At 41.3% G+C, this 22,118-nt stretch overlaps 1 protein-coding gene across 9 annotated transcripts in view; it reads right to left on the reverse strand.

Moving 5' to 3' along the window:
• The window catches only part of Nmdar2 (glutamate ionotropic receptor NMDA type subunit 2), a 156,768-nt gene that overhangs the window by 78,714 nt on the left and 55,936 nt on the right, over positions 1 to 22,118 (reverse strand). For all 9 annotated transcript variants that reach the window (XM_076420517.1, XM_076420520.1, XM_076420516.1 and 6 more), the window contains exon 2: positions 2,875 to 3,445. In XM_076420517.1, the coding sequence (XP_076276632.1) occupies positions 2,875 to 3,207 (333 nt within the window). In that variant the 5' untranslated portion in view covers positions 3,208 to 3,445. The remainder of the gene's footprint in view (positions 1 to 2,874; positions 3,446 to 22,118) is intronic.

Below are 22,118 nucleotides of genomic sequence, written 5' to 3' on the forward strand. Positions count from 1 at the left end.
CGAGCTCTGGTCGGAACAAACGTTCCCCGATGTCGTATTTAAACGTTCAGTAGTTCTCCAAAGTTAGTCTCAATAAGATGAAAATTTAAAAATTCATTTCGAATCGACCGGAGCCGAACGGGGTACGAAGTCTATCAAATATTTCTGAACGGATGCCTGGGTCGCGCTTGCAGGGAGCAGCTGTGTTTATCAAGACAGACACATTGATTGGTAAGCATTAAATATTCAAAGCTAGAGAAAAGTGCAACGAGAGCGTTCGCTTTATTACCACGAGGATGGATCCGGTCGCACCTGTTGCTCGAAATCGATCGGGATGAATGAATGGAACGTAGGCAGAAAATGGACAGTAAGTTACAGTTCTGACTAGCAGCCAGCAAACTTTCTCCCGAGCTTGTCTCGTGTTTCGTCAGTGCAGCTGCGCGACAGGAGTGTCTTCGCGATGGCAACCGTGGTCGAGCGCACAACCGCAACCATAAATAACGAAAACGCCGCGCAAGCTCGCGGTTCCTCGCAAAGAAATGTTCCGCTCACTTTCCTAGAATATATCGTTAATTAGAAATGTAAATTATCCTCGACTTTACAATTAGGAACTCCGTTCCAGTCTCCGCGCCGCGCCGCCATAATTGCTGCCGTTTTCGCGCCGGTATAATTTAACGTTTTAAAAATTGGCTGCTCTTCTTCCTCCGTGTTTCTTATCTTGCCGTCGCATCGGTCCATTATCTCACCTTCTTGCTGCACCTTATCTCGCGTCCTCTCCTTCGGCCGTAGCTAATTTCCAAAGAATTTACAGTCCCGCGCGGCAATTTGATCTCAATGTTTTTTTCTTTTGTTTACCGTTCACAGCCTTGCTAAGAATAGATTTCGCACTTTTCCTCGCGCGTCAGACAGTCTTCCTTCCATTTGCATTTGCATTTTAATTTTCTTACTACTGCATTCTACACGTCCCTTCCGCTCTCGTTTGCGCCGTTTCTCATGTTGCTCTGTTTCACGTCTTACTCCCGAGCTTTTTTTCATGCCTCCGCTAATTAATCTTTGTTAGATTACCTCCAGGCGAAATAAAAATGTTCCACCTCGACCACAACAAACTCGAGTGAAATGGAAATTTATTTCCAACCTTGGTACGTGGATTGAACACAGGTTGGAAATAATATAATATATGTTTTTGTCACACAAGTGCATTCTCCTTGAGGTGTTTCATCCCATCTTTAAAATGCCGTAAATGTATGAAACGATGGTGTAAATTGAATGAAATTGTGAGAAGAGTCTGTGCTCTGAGAGCACATAAACTGCTTTTATGTGAAAATATAAAGGATTGAGGATTGAGGACTAATAGCGGCACGTCAATCAAGTTACGGGTCCAACGACGTTAAGGTTTGGAATGGTTTAATCGTGAGAGAGCACTTCGCAGCCATACGTTCGGAAGATCAAACAGCAAGTAGACATCTCATTAAGCGCCGACGGTTCGCGTCGAGAAAATTGAGAACAATGACGACCGTGACCAGCAAGGGAATAATGACTCTCTGGAGGTGGACACACTTTTCCGTGACACGTTTAAACCGATTATTCTAGCAAATTACACCTCGCGGCAGAAGTTCGTAATTAGCCGAGGGATCGTGTTTCAACGACGGACAACTAACCGTCGTCGGGAGATGAATTAAAAAAAAAAAACGTCGCGGGAATTACACAGTCAAATGCGCCGTGTATTTCGCGGCGATCTGTGATCAACTTTGTTGGACAATCTCCCGTGCAACTTTGTCCTTCGAGACACTGGAGCAATTAAAAAATGTCGGAACCTGCTTGAACCGTTGAAAAATTGAATAGCACGATTTCACAAGAAACGCGTTCAACATTTCTCCGTTATTTCGTCGAATTTCGATGTGAATTCCAGACAGATCGAAATGCTTCTGAAATTTCAGGAGATGTCCCATAAATCTAATATATTATTGTACGTATACGTATGATTCTAGAGATACTCTGTTCGATATCCCAGTGAAGTAGCTGATCCTTTATAAAGTGGAAGGCAGATTCTTTTCCAAGCATTCCATAAGACTGTTCCTTCGGAGCCGAGTTTGTTGAATTTTTTAACGTTTCTTCTGCGGGGAAAGAGCAACGTCTTTCGGCGACACGGGAAAACGTGGAAAAACTGGATCCACCTTCAGTCCTAAGAGAATTTCGAGATTGCTCGCTAACAGGGAATTCGCGAGTGAAACTTTTCCAAATAAGCTTCCCACAATGCTATTACCTCGCGAATTCAATAAATGTATTTAAGAGCACGCAAATAATAACGAAAAAAAAGAAACTCCTGGCGTTTTATAGCCAAAGTAGCTTTAAAGTGAATGGCCGAGAGACAGATAATTTGAAGGAAATTGAATGTCGGTGGTTACAGTCGGCATGCCTTTTCGACGATGGCTTAATCGTGTAGAGCGAACCAACAAATGTCTAGTAGGTATATCTATAGGTACATGTATAGGATTTGCATATTGCATAGTCATATGGTACACGCCAAGCACATAGCCCCTATGGTAACAAATAGCAGAGATGCGAAAATGTGTATGTCAATGAATAAATTAGAATATGACTCCGTCTTGTCGTCATAGCATGATTTGCCGCATGCGGCAGGTCAAAGAGTCGAAAGAATAAAACTAGTGTTCTAGCAGTGCAAAACTGCAAGGTGGATGGAAAAATATATTGCTCTCTTTTTTAACGAAATGACCTAGTCTATGTAGTCTAGAGTCTGGAAATGAAAAATGTCTCGTTTACGAGACTAATAGGAATAGACGTATGGTCCGATACACCTGAGCGTATTCGAATAGCGAACGGCGCAGTTATTAGAATATCGATGCATTGTATCGTACATCGGAAAATCGTACGAACCTCCAGATAAGTGATATTGTTACTGCTTCCTGCGGGAGCATTCGACGCATGGGTGATTCTCTCCGGCAATGGAGTGGTCGTGGTTGTAGTGGTGGTGGTGGTGTAGGGCCTTTGCCTGGTTGAATTCGGAAATCTGCCTTCGCCGAGCCTCACGCCACCCCCTCGACCGTACACCGATTCCTTGCCTTGCTGTGCCCTTCTGTCGCTGTTGCCGATTTGAATGCCGCTGCTTCCCCTCGTGCCCAGCACGCCGCCGCCAGTTTGCTGGGTGGCAAGTGTACGCGACACCATCAGAAGTGACACCATCGCGAACAGCGACCACGAGCCGTTCATTTTTCAGCCGCTTTCTTCAAGCTGCTTTCTGGAACGTTTATTAAGAGCTCCGACCAGCTCTTTCACACCCCTGTCGTCCGCTTTCACCGTCGTCGTCGTCGTCGTCGTCGTCGCTCCGATCCGCGAGCTCCCATTCAGGAAGATTGAGAGCTCAGTCGCGTCGCGTCGCCGATTTCGCGTCAGAGTGCGCATACTTTGCGCTCTGACGAGCCGCCATCGCGTACCGTCACCGCCACCCCTGAAATAGAAAATGCTGCAGTCAGAGATGACAGATCATTTTTTTCAGCTACCATGTCACTACACTACCTCGGGTACCATGTCAAAAAATTCTATTATCCTACAATTAGAATATTCTCTGTTCGTCATATTGTATATCCTCTGGCCCCGCAGCTTTAAACGACGAAAAAATGAACCGAGAGCCACGGGGCTCGAAAAATGTCGAAATTTTTTATATACTTGTATAAACCTTATAACGTTCAAAGCAATCAATTTCAAACAAGATCGACAATGAAACGAGTTGATCAAATGACAAACGCCGCTTTCACGAGTAATATTCTAGTCACGAAAGACTAATAAACATGTCGAGAAAAAAGTCATTATGGATCTCTAATGGAAAACGGAATAAAATAAAATGAATCTTTCATGCGTCCGTAATATCTGAGCGATCGATAATGCAGATGAATTCTCGATGTTATTTGGTCACCGTGAAAATCGTTCGGAAATTTTTATCGTGAAACCTTTACGCGGAACTTTTAGTGAAAATGAAAATCGAAATTTCAATTGAACAAATTTGTCAGTCGGGCTACAATTTGAATATCGTTCGTATGGCTTTGATATCGTGTTTTTAATTTAATTTAAACCTGAAACCAATCAATTATATGTAAACAATTGTACAACGTTTTGGAAGATTTGAAATCGTTTAAATATATATGTATGTTTCTATCATAAACGCAGGAACTCCGCGGTCTACTTATTTGCGGGTTGAGTGTAGCAAGATACGTAAATATGCCGGACAACCTTTTGCATAAAATAGTGAGTTACAGCGGTTTTAATCTTCCAGCTCACGTAACAGTTGCAACGATGCTAACCCAGATCAAATTACCTGCAAAAAATTTCGTTGCGAGCTTCACCGACATGCAAAAGAAAGAAGACTAACTGTAAGTAAGATAGAATAGAATGAGGTTCGCGCTCGCGCATCATATTTAGAGAATGTCCTCGGTTGCTGCAGTTGCTGCAGTCGATGCATGTCGAAGTCTTGTCGTTGATATTCCGGGCACGGGAACCAGACACATGGAATTTTCATTGTTCTCGAACGTTCAAGTTCCCGAGTTAAAAGCGGGGTAGTAGCTTCCTCGCCTGCCAAGCGTTTGCGTTCATTTACGTGTATTAGCAGCGTTTAATGCAGAGCACATACTCTATCGAGTTATCGAAGGTGAATGAAATTCCCCGTCATTTCCCGTAAATACTTGGAATTTTTTCGTTACGCGTGTCGAACAGTGCCAACAATTTTATCCTCTTGGCCAAGGAACATTTCGGCGAAGAGAATAGAGGATATTTCGAAAAATCAGCATAATGTGGGAACAGTTTCATCGGAGCAGTAACACCAATATCAATTCGCCAGAAATTCATAGCGCGTTTCGAACAGTATTTTATTTTTCATTGCGTTTTATTGGTTTACTCGAATTAGCCGAAAACGGTGCTGCCTGTTTATCGCGAAACTTGAAATAAGTAGCAGTTTCGAAGTGTTCATAATAATTTGATCACTCTCTGGAAAAGTTTACTGGAAAGTTTCCCTGTACGGAATCATTGTCATTGTCGTTGGCATCCAACGCAGAAACACCTCCGAAGCCGTTGTTGTCAACCTGGAGTATCGGAAGACGATCCCGCTAATCCGGCCGCTTTTCCAAAGTTTCCGATCTAATTTCGTGTCTTATCAAACGCGATTAATAAACTTTCTTCCAGCCATAGAACCCTCGTCCAATCCGAAGAGCGCAATGGAACTTAATTACGAAACTCCCTTATGTGTAGTGCGATTGTGAACGCATGTGAAAACGCGTGTTTGTTGATCAAATGTACGATCATTTCGCAAGGTGAACTACATATTAGAATTACCGAAATTAAACCGATTTCGTGACTGACACACGTCACTACAACATCAATTAACAATTGCGAACAGGTGGAATAGGCACCTAGCTACCTTCTGGATGTAACTGACTTGTTGCCGTATTTACCACATCTCCGAAGGAAATTCACCGATAATTAAGTGCGACATCGATTGACAATATTCGATATCGAGTAAGTGGGGTGCGGTGCGGCGCGGCGCGACGATTAATTCGATTCGCCGAGGTGAAAGATATTCAATTTCAATTGATCCAGGTAATGATAGGTGCAAATTAAAGTGGGTTATTAGAATGCGTAATTTCTCAGGTAAGATTTCGTTTGAACGACTTATCGACGAAACATAGACTATTGCGTACGCATTGCAAACATTCACGCTCACAATTTTCCACGGATGATATCGATCGAACCCGTACAAAGGACAGGAATGCTCGCATCTCTCGCGGCCCCTTACTTTTCCTTATAGGAACTACCGAAACTGGTATTTACTGGTAACTCAATTCCTTCTTTCACCGTTCCATCAAATTCCATTCTCTCCCTTTGATTATAAATTGTGCAGTCGACGAGAGAACATTCATTTCCATGCCATCGTTGTAATACGTACAGCTAAAGTATTTTCTGTTTTGGTATTACTGAAAAATGTTATAAATATCCTACAACTATTTTGTAGGAATATCAAAAAGCATGGTTGAAATTGGTGAAAATGCAATTAACGTTTTGCAATCAAATTGAATGCTCCCCTCCCCTGTGTTATCTACACAGTCAGTGGAAAAGTTATATGCACAAATATTTTAGAAACTCACCCGTTTCGTACATTCGAAATTCGCACATTGTTTGGCCATTGGCCATACATTGGAATTTGAACAATTAGTTGGGTGTGCATACTTTTCCGCTTGTTTACGAAAGGAAAAAAATTAAATTGAAAACACGACCACGCGGAAATTTTGTAGTTGCTACTATGGATGTAGTGAAGATAAAACAAACTTCGTTATTGCAATAATGGTAACGAGATGAGTTGAAATAAAAAAATTCTATTCGCGTGTATAGCTTTCGTTCGCGATTCACTTTTCGTTATAAAAAATGAGGTTCGTTAGCACGGTTAATAAACGAGGTAACAATAGCTGCAGTAGGCTGCACCCTGGCGTAGTAAAAATTATGCGAACAGAATGGTGAACCGCGTAGGCTTGTTATACGGGAGTATACATAAGGGTTCTTCGATTAGAAGCGGACACGTTATCCGATTACAGCTCCTGCCTTGATTAAAACGCTCACGGACCAAAGACGTTAATTAACCTTGTTACTGCCGACCACGATTAACGACCAGAGCCACTAGTTTCTTTCGGTTGTAAATATACTCGATAAATCTCAATTCTATTCTATAATAATTCATGTCTCCTTAACTAGGAGGTAAGACCTACGATTTCTGTTGCGCAACAGTCTCGTTATCTTAACGAGGCGAGGTATCATCGTAATTTTCACAATACGATACGATATCGCTTGCTTCAAATCCTATTGTTTTATTTTATTCTCCTCTGCAGCTACATACGTATGTTGCAAGCGGTTAAATATTTTCCATTGTTCAATTGTTTGAAGCGTTTCGATACGCGATACTGTAAATGAAAATGTTATTTCTCCAATATGTATTCGTTCTCTGATATATTTTCCTTCCCTTTATTTTGTTAAATATGTATTATTTAAAAATAAATTATTGCTCTTACTCTTTGATTTTTCCTTCTATGCATTCGGTAATATTGTTTCCTCTTAATCATATTCTCGAGTTTAAATCACCACCTGATTTTCCTCCTTTGCTATTATTTTTCTTTCGACTTTTTCGTTTCACCCCCCGACATCTTTATCCCGCGATACTGTCTCCATATACATTGTATATGTACATATATTCCGATCTCTCCATTCACATTTATTTCTCTTCCCACCCAGCCTCCTCTTTCTTTCTGTCTTCTGCCACAGATTTTTTCAATTCTCTTTTACTCACGTTGTTATCATCTCCATTGTCCTTTCTTATTTTCTTCTGGCTCTCGCCGGTCGGCATTTCCATACAGATCCTTTTCGCAGTCTGTCTTTAATTTCTTCCCATTTATTCTCTTCTGTCCACGTTTCTACGGAGCCCGAGAAATAAAAAGCTTCCGTACAGCCCGAAAACCCTCCTCTTCTGTCACGGCTCGAAATACTTTTTTTTGCTTAATTACCTAGAATCGTCAACGCTCGATTACTAGACTGATCGATGATAAATTAGAGCGAAATCATGTAGCATTTTATCCAAGCGAATTTGTAAACTCTTGTACCTCCGCATTAGTGTCAGCGTTCAGCGTTCATTTAATTGTATCCGGTGGCAAACCAAATGAAAGAGAACTGTTCTCGCAGCGCGTTCGTTCGCGTACCAAGAATCATAAAATTGATGTGGGTTGTTTACCCAAGCTGCTTAGACCGATAAGGAAGCAATGGATACGGGATGGAGGATGAACTGGTATTTCGAGAATGAAATACCTGGAATACCTGCCCGTAAAGGAGCGATGTCGAGCGTGTACGAACCAAGAGGAAGCGGAGGAAGCGCTCAGTCTATTTACGTGTGCGCGTTTCCATTCAATGGCTGACTATGTATTGTTTTTCCTGTTCGAGCCGACCGCCAATTAAATTTTTAGTTTATTGTTCGCAATGCCCGGACGACTTTTCCTTTTGTTCAACGTCCTACGGTTCAGTTATTCTACACTGTCCTGCAAAATTCACTTTGACCCTCCTTTCAGCGTCGAAATAGTTTTTCGTTGCATCCTGTTTGACTTTAATCAGTTATCAAATTTTGTTTACAGCCGGACCGCGCTATATGTATCATGAATACAGTAGGACCTCGATTAACCGGATCCGGATTATAAACAGATATGCGTTTCGATATGATTATAAATTTTCAAAAGTGAAACATTTATTTTGGAATATAATGTACATTTTGATTATTTCCTCGGGCCTTCATTTATCCGGGCTGTTTGTCTCCCGACCAAGTGTCGGTCAATCGAGGTCCTACTGTAATTGGCTTCGCGCAACCAGCAGATTTTTCATAAATACATCACTCGTTTTCCGATTCTAACGCTGCAAGGTTATCCCGTTTAACGCTTTCCAGCGTAAAGCAGCGAAGCAGTTCTCGTGGGAGTATTCGCGTATCGATTCGACTGATCGGAGTTTATGGTTGCGCATTTGTCGTACAGAACAAGTGGCATTTCGAACAGATACCATTCCGGTAATCGCTACTTCGATTAGGCAACGGCACCGTAATTAATACGATATGGAATTCGTGTAGACACGAGGAGAATGACATTCGCGTATTATCTATGCATAATACGACATAGGAATGTCAGCTCAATTGTAGCTTGTGCGAAGTTTCGACGAAGCAGCGCTTGGTAGATACGTATCGTAGTACATATATTGTCTTACATTCCTGTGTAGCTGTGCAGTGCAGAATTATCGATTCGTACACAGTTTTTTCTTTTGGAAAGGTCGACATTTTCTAGACTCCTTTCTCAGCCGTCCATTCTTTACTTAGATCTTTGTCTTTCATTCATAATGAGGAGGCTACGAGTTTTCACGAAAACGTAATTACTAACGTAACATTAATAAAGTATACTAACGAGGTTTAACGGAAATTTAAGAGGAACGTGCTATCGCTATCACGACACTGTTCGATATTAAGTTTCCGAGACACTAAAGTGCAAGTAATTACATTTACCGGGAATTCCTAAAGTTCGAACGACACTAATTCTATGTTAATCGTCAAACAGACGTTTGTTACATTACAGGGTGTACTCTGGAACTCGGAACACAAGGAGCAATGGAACCCGATATCCACTCCCGAATAGTACGCTTGCAAATGTGCCTCTTGTCCAATAACATTAGGTCGCACCAATGCTGAAGAACACGAACTAAAATGAATAGTTGATAGCCGCAAGGAATTCATCCGGTCTACACATAATCGTATAGCATTTTCAATGAAAGTTTACAATGTCTTCGTAATTATAATAACAAAGGCGTGAAACTTTGTAGCAACAAAAATTGAAAAAGTCTTGTCGCGCTATAAAGAAACGTTTCTGTCGTAATTAAAAAAGTTTCACCTTGTAATACCTTTCAGAAAACTGTTAAGTGACTCCTTACCTCAAAGTACGGAGTACGAGTTTTCAAAATGAATGGAGTACTTATATAACTTGCAATCGAAATGGTAATCATAGAAACAAACAAAATATTTGTTTAAGAGTTTTCTGTGGACTTTACTTAAGAGACTGAAACTGTTAGTGTACATCATGTGTATGTATCTATTATGATTTATGGACAGGAGTGTATAAATGGTTCCTCGCATCTCCGAAATTTGCACGTGTCGTAAATGCATAAAGATCCGCCTAGGCTAACCACATTACGGAGATTATTCCTCAGTCGAGCTTTGACCCTTTCCCGGTCTGGCCATGCGCTAATACAAAGGGCCAGCTGTTCGAAAACCGAATTGAACCAGCGCGGCGCGGCGCAGCGCTCTTACGATGGTACAACGGGCAAGATAATTTCCAGGAAATTCAGCAGAAATCGAGAACGCACCAGTGCACACGCTATCTTTGTAGACCGATTGTGGTGGTACATAAAGGGCACGAACTCGCTCGTGAACAAGTGCGTTTAGTTTCGACGAGAGGCACTCTGCGTGCGATCGAATTATGGTCCCTTTCGATCTACACGCGAGCGACTACCTTTAATCTATATTCGGACCCTCGCAACAAGATCATCTCTTTATTCGACCATACGATTCGAAGCTTTTCGAAAAATTCTATCAAAAACTGTATCATTACATTGAAATAAATGATCTAAATGCTACCAATCAGATTCGGAATTGTCCTTCGATTATTTCACTTTCTTGTGTCTTAAATATAAATATTCCCGGCAGTCCATCTCCCCTATTTAATAACTGGGAACGGGATTAAATGGTAAGTAGATGGCTATTTGTATTCGCTAAATCGGTTTGTTCGAACAACAAACTCCACGAGCTTACTCACCTTTTCCAGTGTACACTGTTGTTCGTAAAATCAGTCACGTTCGAGGTCTTATGGGACAAACGTTAAAACGGGGACTTAGTTTCCGAACCAATGGGCTGTCGAGTTATTAAGCGCGCAGAAAATCAATATAATCGGCAAAGAAACCTCCGAGAATAATCTAGCGTTGCTTAAAGTCGGTTTTGAACATTTCTAACGTTTCTTACGAAAATCTGTGTTCTATTGTATGCAGAAAGAAAACAGCGACAGATGTTGCGAAACCGGGGAAGAAAGCTGGTAAAATGTAGGTCAGAGTGCATGGATAGTATTCGATATATATAAAGGATGAAAAAGAAGCAAGACGAGAGAAATGAAAGGAAGAATAAGAGCAGGAGGTACCATGGCGTACTATAGTGACTATGAAAAGAGGAATAGAAAAGCGTGAGTTGAAAGACGATAGGTATAACAGAATACAGTGTTAATGTTGAAATTAAACTTGGTAATTAATTGTGTAATGTAATCGAGGAATATTTGACAATTACAACAAAGAAAAACCATGGCGATTACGATCTACGATCTTATCGAATGTAAAGATTCATTAAATGAAGAGAGCGCAGACTGATCGCGAATTCGCTTAATCGGTTCATCACATTGAAACGTCCGAGGGATCCCGAGTTATCAATTGCGGATCATGCCAGAACGAGAATTAAATTCCGTATGTATTGAATCCAGATCTGATTCGAAACCGCAATCGGAACGATTGTAAAATTGTTTCATCGCGGCGTTGTCAGCTGGTGCTTCGGGTTCTCCTCGCGGTCAAAGGATTTCTGTGTTCGTTAAAAGTGGATCGACCTGCTATTTTCACCGTTCTGTTCGGAGTCTGCCAATCGGCGTTCATTTCAATCTCTTTTTCATCAATCCACGATTCGATACCCGATCGGAGAGAAAAGGCTGACGCGTGTATCAAACGGAATTACTTGAGATTGCCGAATTACCTGTTCGGAGGGGTCGGGATCAATGCATGCTAGATTTATTTTTCTCAAGAGGTTGATTACAGATATTGTTGAAAAACAAATTGGTGCGCGGTTGTCCGTTACTCTCGTTACAATGTGCGAGAAACAATCCGGTAAAGAGAGATGTAAGAACGCGCCGCGTTACCCTCGAACCAGGGCCTTCTGCCTGATTCGCCTTTGATCTCCCGTGGATCGGAGACTTCTTCTCCGATTCCCACCTTTTGCTCCGCAATTATTACTCGACGTACCTGCGTAATTTAGTATAAGACCGTCGTTGTAAAAAAGGCTTTTTAGTATCTTACAAATAACATTGTGTAGTAGAATGTAAGGTATACTATATTTGAGAATGAATGTATTGAACGTTGTCAATAAAAGATTTTGTCAACTAATATCAAACCTATTCTATATAAAGGTGAAAAAATGGGAGATCGATTTCCGAGTTTGGTAATATTTCTCATGATGAAACACAAATGGATTCATATGGATTGATGGGACTAGATATACAGGGTGTGGTTGGACGGGTGCTACAACCGAGTAGGGGGTGATACCACATGTAAAAATAAGTCGAAAAGAAAGGCATAACATTTTTTCGTTTGACGCTTCGTTTTCGAGAAAATCAAGTGTACAGTTCCGCCAGCCTTAGTATATGCAGAAAGTAGAATTGGTTGATCATGGTCAGACGCGTCAAACGATTCCTATGCCCTATGCCAAGCCTGGCCAACCGAAATGGCTTCACGGGCCACTTTGATGACGCGTAACGTTACAGCAAGCCGCACTTTAGGTAAACATGCTTTTAAAAAATGAATAAAACGTTATTTATAACAATGACACATGCAAATTTTCATTTACTTAATATTTTCGTATACATACGAGAAACAAAAGTTTTAATAGAAATATAAAATCGCCCGGCGGGCCGCGTGTTGGCCAGGCCTGCCCTATACAATAGCACGTGTATTCGCTGCATTTTCAAACTCGATTTGCTCGTAAACGAAGCGTCAAACAAAAAAATGTTATTCCTTCTTTTCGACTTATTTTTACATGTAGTATCACCCCCTGCTCGGTTGCGCCACCCGTCCGGCCACATCGTGTATATGTATCGTATACAATTATACATAGATATATGTACCTACATGTGTAGGCTCGTCACAGTGCAGTTCAAACGTTTACGGATAACGCTGTTATCATGGTGTCTCGAAATCTGCAGGAACTGCGTCACTGTGACACAGTCATGCATACGATTTGCTTTCCAGAAACGTATGCTTATGTAATCTCCAATGTATGGTAATGCGATGCGGATGCACGTACGTTTCCCTTCATAATCGTCTCTTACCATCGTGTATGTACCACATTCCCCACACTTTCTGTTCTTATATTCTAAACGGGGCTCGTATAATAAATAACGTAAACTGAGATTTTTTCAATCGATCAATTAGTAGCAAGTAGCAATGCAATGCAATAATAAGAGATAAAAGTGTGCAAAGTGTAGGAAACATATAAACATCATTTGCGTTGCGTCAATGTATTCTTCAAACCGCTATGTTCGAACAGAGAAAAAAGAATTTTTTCGCTATTTTCAAAATTCTAGTTACACGTAACATTTAATTCTACGCAGAAAAATAATGTTGAACGTCAACCGTGTTCCACCGTATAAAGAACGTTCGTGGGTAATCACGTTGCTGGCAAAATTACTTCGAGGTAGAATAACGCGAGTATGTAATATTTCGCGCAATGCGTAAACGTTGTTAACTTTTCGCCAAGTCATAAATCCTGTTAACATAATATATTTTACCGCATGTAGTTAATACGATGTATGCTTAAACATGACTAATTTATATGTGATAAAATTGTAGGTCCTCTACCAGCATTATTTATACGATATTAGCTATGCCATTTTCTAAACGAGAAAAACATAAAGTAAACAGAAATATTTCTGAGAACTTCTATAATTTGCAAATTTTTTGAAGTTTCCCCTGTTTCCTGTTACCGTTTGCAATTACTTAGCCCCACATGGTAGAATTATTTTCAGTTACACGTTCCCGATCTCTTCAATCGGTGCACGTTAATTAAAAGAATACATTTATGCTGCGTTTAATCACATGAGTGACGTTTAATTTTCCGTATTTATCAATCGGAACGCATTACAATCTCAAACGCAAACAGACATTGCTAAACATTGACGTAGTCAAACTAACCATTACACGTTCTTTATTCGCATCGCTCTATTCGAACTAGATTAATTAATTGATCTCGCGTTTGCTGCAAATATTATGTACATGTCTCATTTATAAACAGCAAATGCCGGTGATGATTTTGCAATCACATTCCGCCAGTCGGATTGTGGCCACTTAACTGATAGTCCCGGACTTTTGTTTACCGGCCGCAATTTCAACAGAAAATGTTGCATCCGCATACCACACGACAATACCAGGAACAATAAAATGCATTCAATAATAGAGGTAATGAATTTGTAATGAGAAATTCTGTTTTGTTTTTTTAAATATTTGATCTCATCATTATTTATCCATTTAATTTAAATGAATTGCGTATTACAAATTAAATTATAGTTATAATGTACATTTAATGTATGCATATATTCCTCAGTTCATCTAATGTCCTTGATGCGTCGAATGATTTTTGCCAGGGATAGTATTCATTTGCAAAAAAAAAGTGTCGACGCTTGTTCAGGCTGGACCATTTTGTTCTAGAAAATCGAACGTGTTTATCACGATTTATTTATGTATGGGAGATGGCAGTAACGATGGAATTTTCAAGAGCTCTTGACATCTCCATTTAACTTTCGCATTACGCTGCTGCCGACGACGCGCGACGTCGCAGGCGGAAGTTAATGTATGCGCTGAAATCAGTCTTAGGTATACCGAAGACTTCGGAATATGTTTTCGATGGTGCCGCTCACTTTTCACCCTGTTCGGCGTTTTGACATTTTAGAAAATACTGCCCTACATTTCTGTTCGAAACTTGTCACGCGCAGGGTGTACAGTAAACGATGAACCGCGTTCACTGTCCAGTCTGCGTTTCGAGGAATATGAAATATTGATTGCCATTTATGAAAACGTGCCTATTTTTACAAGATCTATGAATAAGGAGCTTTTTTTATCGATTACTTTGGTAAAGTAAGGAGCTAGACAGCAGAGTTTCAAATGGTAAACGATAAATAGAGTGGAGCGGCGGCTCGGCGATTAGCGTGTATCTCGAGCGGAAAAATGAGAGGGCAAAACCACTGTCAAAGGTGGACGAGTCGGACAAATTACTCTGTCGTCTTTTAATCAATTCATCCGAGTAAGGATGAAAGCGACCTCGACTCGTTTGATCGCAAGAATTCTTCTCCTGGGCATTTCTTGGTTAGAGTGATTAATCCGAAGCCATCAGAGCGAAACCTACACTGTGAATACCCGATCGATCTGTCTGTATATTTCTAGCGGTAAATATAAAATAGCTCGAGAACATTTCAACAACAAATATGTTTCGTTGAACGGAATGGACAAGTTCTCGAGGAGAATTGTCTGAAAAACAGCAGCAGGTAGCTGTTTATTCTGCGCACAGTAACAGTCGTACACTGATCCATTAGCAGCGTCGCTTTGAAGCTTTCTGACCAGGCGAATAACTGTGGTCGTTCGTCAAATGAAATGAAAGCTATTTCGAAAGGTGGTACGGTTAATGTCCAAACAAAATCCCACTAGATCCGTTTCATAGCTAGAAACTCGTAGCATAGATGAGGGGATCTTGCCGTTTATCATGGCAGCCATGACAAAGTTAGATCCACCGAGGCGATAAATTCAATCAGACAAAAGGACCCCCTCTCCTCCCCGATGGAACGAGCTGCAAAGGGCAAACGTACCCTCTCCGTTACGTAAAGTTTGCGAGCATGTCTTTCGCAAAGCATCTTGTTCTGTCGGCCGGTAAGCAAGACAAACTGGGTAATTCTCCAACGTGGACAAAAGTGGCAAACACAGTTTTCCAGAACGACCATGCGCGTCTATAATGCACGGGCAGGTCTGTGCATAAATCCAAAGTCGCCGACCAAAATGTCCCCGTACAGGCTTTGAGAACGGCAAGACGGATGGAAAGACTTTAAACTAAATAAATTCATAATTGCATTTCCAATATCGAACGCGTAATCTGTAAGCTACAGTTCATCCATTAAAGGTAACAGAAACCATCGGAATGACACGCTTTACTGGCTGCCGTACCATTCATTTGTAACATTATGTTGAGGGATTTCAATAGGAGACCATTGCTTGTTCATTGCTATTGATCGTTAATGAGAGATTTCAGGGTAATGGAGGGGATCAGGATCGAGGGTGTAGCGAGTGGGGGACAGTACCTGTCAGAATAGTGATACAGAATGTAAAACAGTAAGCGATTAAAAGTATGTAACAATTATTACAAAATTAGTCGTTGCAATTGCTACAGAGAATGTATAATTTTCTTGGGAAACTTTATTTCTATGTATAGTTAGTTCCGCGAAGAACTCATTCCTTCATTGAATAATAATTAATTCCATGGCCATTCGCAAATTGTTACACCTTTCGTGTACGCGGCACAGGTTCCACAGAAAATTACGAATTTATTTCGTCATATTTTTACTTCCCTTTCGCGTGAGGTACATTGCCAGATTAACGAAATAATTCATTCTGGCACCATTTTCCACGACAAAAACAATACACTCAGCTCTGGCAATGGCATTAATTCACCGCACGAGGGAATTTCATTTCCTGCTTTATCGGAAACTCTCGACTAAGATAGGTAAATTACACATTTTATCTGAAATTCTTATATTTCATTCGCTCGGTTTTGATGGAGTGCGATTATTACTGTAGGACCCTGGAGAGTAATCTTCCGCATAAACAAACTCGAGACTCATATCAAATGGAATAATCATTTTACACGATCAAACTTGTTCTTTATAATTATATCGGAATAAATCGTGGATCAAGTTTGAAGCAGCTGTTGCAAAGATTCGATCTTCGTCAAGATTCAAACGAATATTCCGGATGGATCGTAACAACTAATTATATCATTTACCAAAAATTGGTTTTGCAATCATGGAAATTGGCAAGCGGACATGCTTACATTTTAATTTCCAATTCGATTCGATATACTAAAACAAGATGCATTTATACTCCGATGATCGTAAAGCATATTTATATGTAGCACACACGTGTTATCCAGACGGTCTTAAAATTTCCGCGATAAAGGCAGTTGTAAAGGCAAGAGTATACTGTGCGATACGAAGCATTAAACACTTCCAAGAGGGGGTAATGCTCTCTACTAAAAATTATTTGGAAAAGTGTGTTACCTTCCTACACTTTTTTCTCGAATAACTAACTATGCGCATACCATACGGCATACGGTGTACGTGTTTTCGGGGGCCGCGAGGTAACGGGTGACCTTTTCAATCCACTCGGGCTAAGTAAAAGAACTCCTTAAGCCTTATCAAGATGTTCTTTTTAACGAGAGTATAAAAGAAAAAAATTCGGAGGGAACCGCATAATCTTAAAACTCTTGCATCGAGGTATATCGTAAAAGAAGAACAAAATCATTGATGGAAAATGAATCGAGTCAATGTTTAAAGACATTGCATTAAAATTATACTGTGTTGGTCGTTGTGAATGACTGTGAAAAATATTTTCGATACAATTACAGCTGAATCTTTAGCGTCACTCCAAACTTTGCCTTAATGGTCAAACTTATTTTTGAAGAACATTAGCTCGACGAGGAGACATTGACTGAAAGCCTATTTGAAGTTTGCAAAAGTTCCACTTGACTTTCCAGTTTATGAAGACTGACGTATTGTTTTGAAGTGCGCGCTAGACCGGGTAGAAACTTGATGCTCCCTGAAATATGTTATCAGAAAACACGCTTGTCACAGCAATCGGTGGAAACGTGCATTAACTTGGATTTCTTTGTTATCTGTATCGAAAAAATAGGTGTGTGTAACGACGGGGGTATGTTCGTTCCGCAGCAATCAATTCTTCGCTAAACTTCAACGAACTTCCGTTCGAAAAGTGTCACCGTTAAAATCTGTTGAAGCATGTGGCGATCGATTTACAAACTCGCTTCGTATAATCCGGACGAGCGCATCCTCCGCGCCGCGCCGCTTCAATCTAGGAGATCGCGGAAATTTCTTCTCGCGAAAGAACATTTTCTCGGGTCCAGGAATGTGTGTGCTCGATACCGTCGCGGCGATAACGCCAGACACTGCGGGAAAGAGAGCTTTCGCAATTCTATGCTCCTATATAGCGTTTTCGTACTCGCACGGTTGGAACGATGATAGAAATAACAGTATGGATTTCGCGGGAGCGCCTAGTTTGTTTACGAGAAAAAGTTCCCGTGTGTATGCGAGACTACGATCGCTGGAACCGGTCGTGCTTGAAATATTCTATCGTATTCCGTGTCTCTTGATAGAACCGTGATAGATGGATATCGTATCGTCCGAGTATACTGAAATTTTCGTGACACTAAAACTCGATCAACTTTTCCTATCTTTCGCTTATTTCGGCAGCAATGAATTTCTTCGACTCCTTGCGTCATTGTTTTTATTTGAGACGGATGTTAATAATTGCAGACTGGTGCTTCTCAAATAAAACTATTCTTTATTTCACGGCGCGGGAGGAAGCTCTTCACTTTATCCGGGTCCCCTCCGTATCTCCAGACTGATTAGTTTTGGCCGCACAGTTCGGCTCTTGAAACAAAGTATCGAACGGGATCAAAGTATGTATCAACACAGTTTTGTTCGCGAAGGATGTAGTGGTAAATTCCTCAACGGAAACCGTAATCATAAACCAACAACTCTCCCTCCATTTTTTAACAGAAATTTTCCAGACCACCTAACAACCCCGCAGCGGCCAATAAAGCACGAGTCGCTTGAATAACGCGCAACGCAGCGATTTAGCCGCATACAAATGATCCAAGGAGGTCCCGTTCAATCTTTCGCACGACGAATTCAGGATATCGGGACCATTCTTCTCTTTCAATCAACGCTCGATAACTCCAGGACACCGTTCCCTGGCCCACAATGACGCGACGCGACGCGACTCGTGCTATTATTTAACAGGGTGATATGACGCATTTCGCACGACGCGCATTTCTTCCGCGAACACAGTCCCCCCCCCCCCTGTCTGGGGCACGCGGCGAATAACTTCACGTACGTGATCCCTCTGCGAACGGGATTTGATTTCGAAGTCCCCGCATTTCCAACCCGCTGATTTCTCTCCAACTCGGACTCGGAAGTTTTCCCCTTTCCACCACTGACAACTACGCCTCGAACTTGAGTCGATTCTTCCACTATTTTAGGGTGTCACCGTTTCGAATATACAGGGTGAGTCTCCCGTAATTCCTACACGTAACGCGATATCTTTTCATTTTTATATTGAAAATTCACTGGACCGTACACAGGTAACCGTACACGACCGACGTGCTAGTCAAAAGTTTAATGCAACTATTCGTAGTCATTTATGTTTATCAACTGAACAAGCGTATTCTATAATATATTTTTATGATTCAAAAAATATAAGTATAACTTGGGGAAAAACGCCGAAAAAAGCGGTTTTTATTTTTTTTAACTATGACGCACCACTCACAAAAATCTGAAAAAAATTGAGCATAATACTTTTGATAATATCTCATCGCTAAATTAAATCTGGAGTAGCACCTTCTAGATTTCTATATGAAATCTGCATTTTTTCGATTTTTTTCGTGTTTTTCATTTTTTACAAGCAGAACTTGCAGCGGAAAAATCTGGAAATGATACCTACTATGTGGCTTGGTATCCGAAATGTGTCAGATTTTTTTCAGAATTTTTAATTGTCAATAAATAGGGAAAATGGGCCAAAAACTGGTTTTTCGATTTTTCTCGATAACAACCCTTACAGATGAGATTGGGGCCTGAAACTTGGCAGAGAGGGGTTTTCTTGGGCAGGCTATCGAATGGTCCAAGCTCGATTAAAATCCCGCCGGGGGCGAACTTCACCATCAAACCCGGCTATAGCGTACAAGAGGAATTGCCTTTCTCGTGGTTGTATCATGGAGATAATATGCTCCATGTCAGAAACAGACCACAGCGTAAATGACTAGGCGCCCCATATTCGTTCAAGAAAAAAAATATTCGAATCCACACGCACGCTGCAACAATTTTCCTCGTGACAATGGCTCGAGGATGGCATTTCCGGGATAAGAAAAATACCTCCCGTGCCCGTGCCCGCCGCGCGCCGTTTTCATAAACGCGTGGCCAAGATCTATTGCGGAACAGCGCGGCTTACTGTTACCCGCGATTTGCAAAAATCGTCCATAAAGTAGGCTGTCACTCGCCAGTGTCATCAGTCAGCGAAAAAATGGGTCACCCTATTGTGTCACGGAAATGTTGGGAAAACTGTTTCCTCTTGTACTCTCCATGTTACATTTCATTCCGGTGTTTCGATCAACGTCACCGATACAGTCGTGTTTTGGGAGAGCCTGTTAGCTGAACCTTAGGCGCTCGAAGCTACTTTAACCGAGCGCATCCCACAATTTATCATAGATCATTTATATCTTTACCGTCAAGAAATTCTTTTTAATAGAATTATGTATTTCTATTCACCGTTACGCATAGAAATACTAAATGTTTATCGGTCTTTGTTTGCGCGAAGAATTTGTAAGACTCTCGGCTTTTAACAGTTCGTTTATTTTCGTAAAGAAGTTGTAAGTTTCTTTACTATTATACTTTGCAAACATCAAGTTTGCACAGACGGTGTATTACACGTGGTGCTCTCTTTGTATTAGGCGATACTGAACGCGTGTGTTTGGTTTGACGCATTAGGCGAAACGTAACGTGAGTGATTGGTTTGACGCATTAGGCGAAACTGAAACTTTCGGCGTGGCGACCGTTTACGAATGATCGAGCGCCATAATCGTGACGGCCGAACTAGTAACAGATACAGGTAATTAGATCTCTCCTAGATGGAGCGTCTAGTACAAAAATTGATACATTAACCTGAATACGGAACAGTCTTGTGTCGTATCACGTGAATTTTATTAATAGAAAAATTTCATGTGTCGTCGTTCGACGAAATGGAACGAAACGGAACGAAATGGAACGAAACGGAACGAAATGGGAAGTCGTAGGCTAACGTGGTCCGATGAAAAAGTCACTCGAATATTCGATGATTGCACGAAGTTATTGGTCTTGTGTAACGGCGACACTGACGTAACACGTCTCAGATGTTTGCTTAAGCCAAGGTACATACATCGAATCGCAATATAACGATTACGATGCAAGTAATGAACGAAAGAGCTGGGCCGCATATCTCCGCTGCACTTGCGCATACTTCACGAACTACACACTCCTCGAGGATACTCGATTTATTCTATCGAAGAGCCACATTTACCGATATAAGGTACCATTTGCATACTGAACGGGCCGGCCGGCCGGCCGGATACGCTTTCGAAGTGGATCGCCATCCCTCACGAAGAGCCAATAAAACATATTATTGGATTAAACGAGTTCGGTGTTTTCCAACCGGTCGATGAATTTCATTACCGTTTCACCGTTGTTTACGGCTAATAGGAGCGGAGCCTGTTCGAAGGATTCTGCGGACGCATCTGCGGTATCGCGTCCAAAGGTACATCGTGCATTGTTTTCATTCGCACTCTCGTAATTCCATTCCATTATCTGGTCCATGCCAGACGCGCGAGTACCTAGAAACTTTATACAACGGGTGTAGAAAGTATTCGAACAACGACTGCTGCATAATATGTTCACCAAACAATTTTCGTAAAAAAGACATTCCATTCTCTCGCATTCTGTAGAAAGTTTCTCGCACACAGTTATTATAAAACGTTTCGCTAGAAATCGACCATTGTTCGCATACATTTTGCCCCAACTGTATGTAATCATGGCTGCGACTCGATTTACGTGGCTCGCTAAGAGTGCCACGGGAATTCTCCCCCTCTCTCTCTCTCTCTCTCTCTCTCTCTCTCTCTCTCTCTCTCTCTCTCTCTCTCTCTCTCTCTCTCTCTCTCTCTCTCTCTCTCTCTCTCTCTCTCTCTCTCTGTCCATGAAAAGGAAAAAAGTCATTTCATTTACATTTTATTGGCAACGAGTAACAGTATTCCGGCAGTGAAGTTTCGGGGGGCCTTTTGGACGGCCCGCGTCAACGAAAAGTTACGACTTCGAGTTTCAATCCGGAATTGAAATTTTAATTCTGACCTTACACACTAATTACAAAGGATTTATGTATGCGGAGCGTTTCCCATTACCGCGATGTCGATGATTTCGTAGGATTCGAAGCGTTTCTGGGATTCGAGTTTGACGTCCCTTTTCATTTGAATGACAAGAGAGATTGCGAGACGGAAATGAGCATTGGTACCGTAGCGTGATCGATACAAACGAATTTATTACAATCGGTATATCAATTGTCATTAGATGCCGAATATTCATACTGCGATGTATTTGGTAATTGTAAGGACAAGCAATAACGAGGCTAGTCGGCGATGTGTTAAATCATTCAGTTTAACGAGCAATCGCGAATGAACGGCTCTCCGTAAAATTGTGCCCGGCGGCGCGGCGTTACGCGCAGTGTCGAATAAAACTTTTATTCAGAACACTAAAAGTGGTGTATCCACACTTCCGTCCAGATACCGCCGTCTTAGCGAGAGCTTATCTCTGAAAGTCCTTGAATCTAGGACGCAATTGGTGCTAGGCTGGAGTTCTAGGTTCCGGGTGTACTCTAACTTGAACGATCATCCTTCTGATTTACTCGGGACGTGGGTT

The sequence above is a fragment of the Lasioglossum baleicum genome, chromosome 3 (assembly GCF_051020765.1).
Source record: "Lasioglossum baleicum chromosome 3, iyLasBale1, whole genome shotgun sequence".
NCBI lineage: Eukaryota > Metazoa > Arthropoda > Insecta > Hymenoptera > Halictidae > Lasioglossum > Lasioglossum baleicum.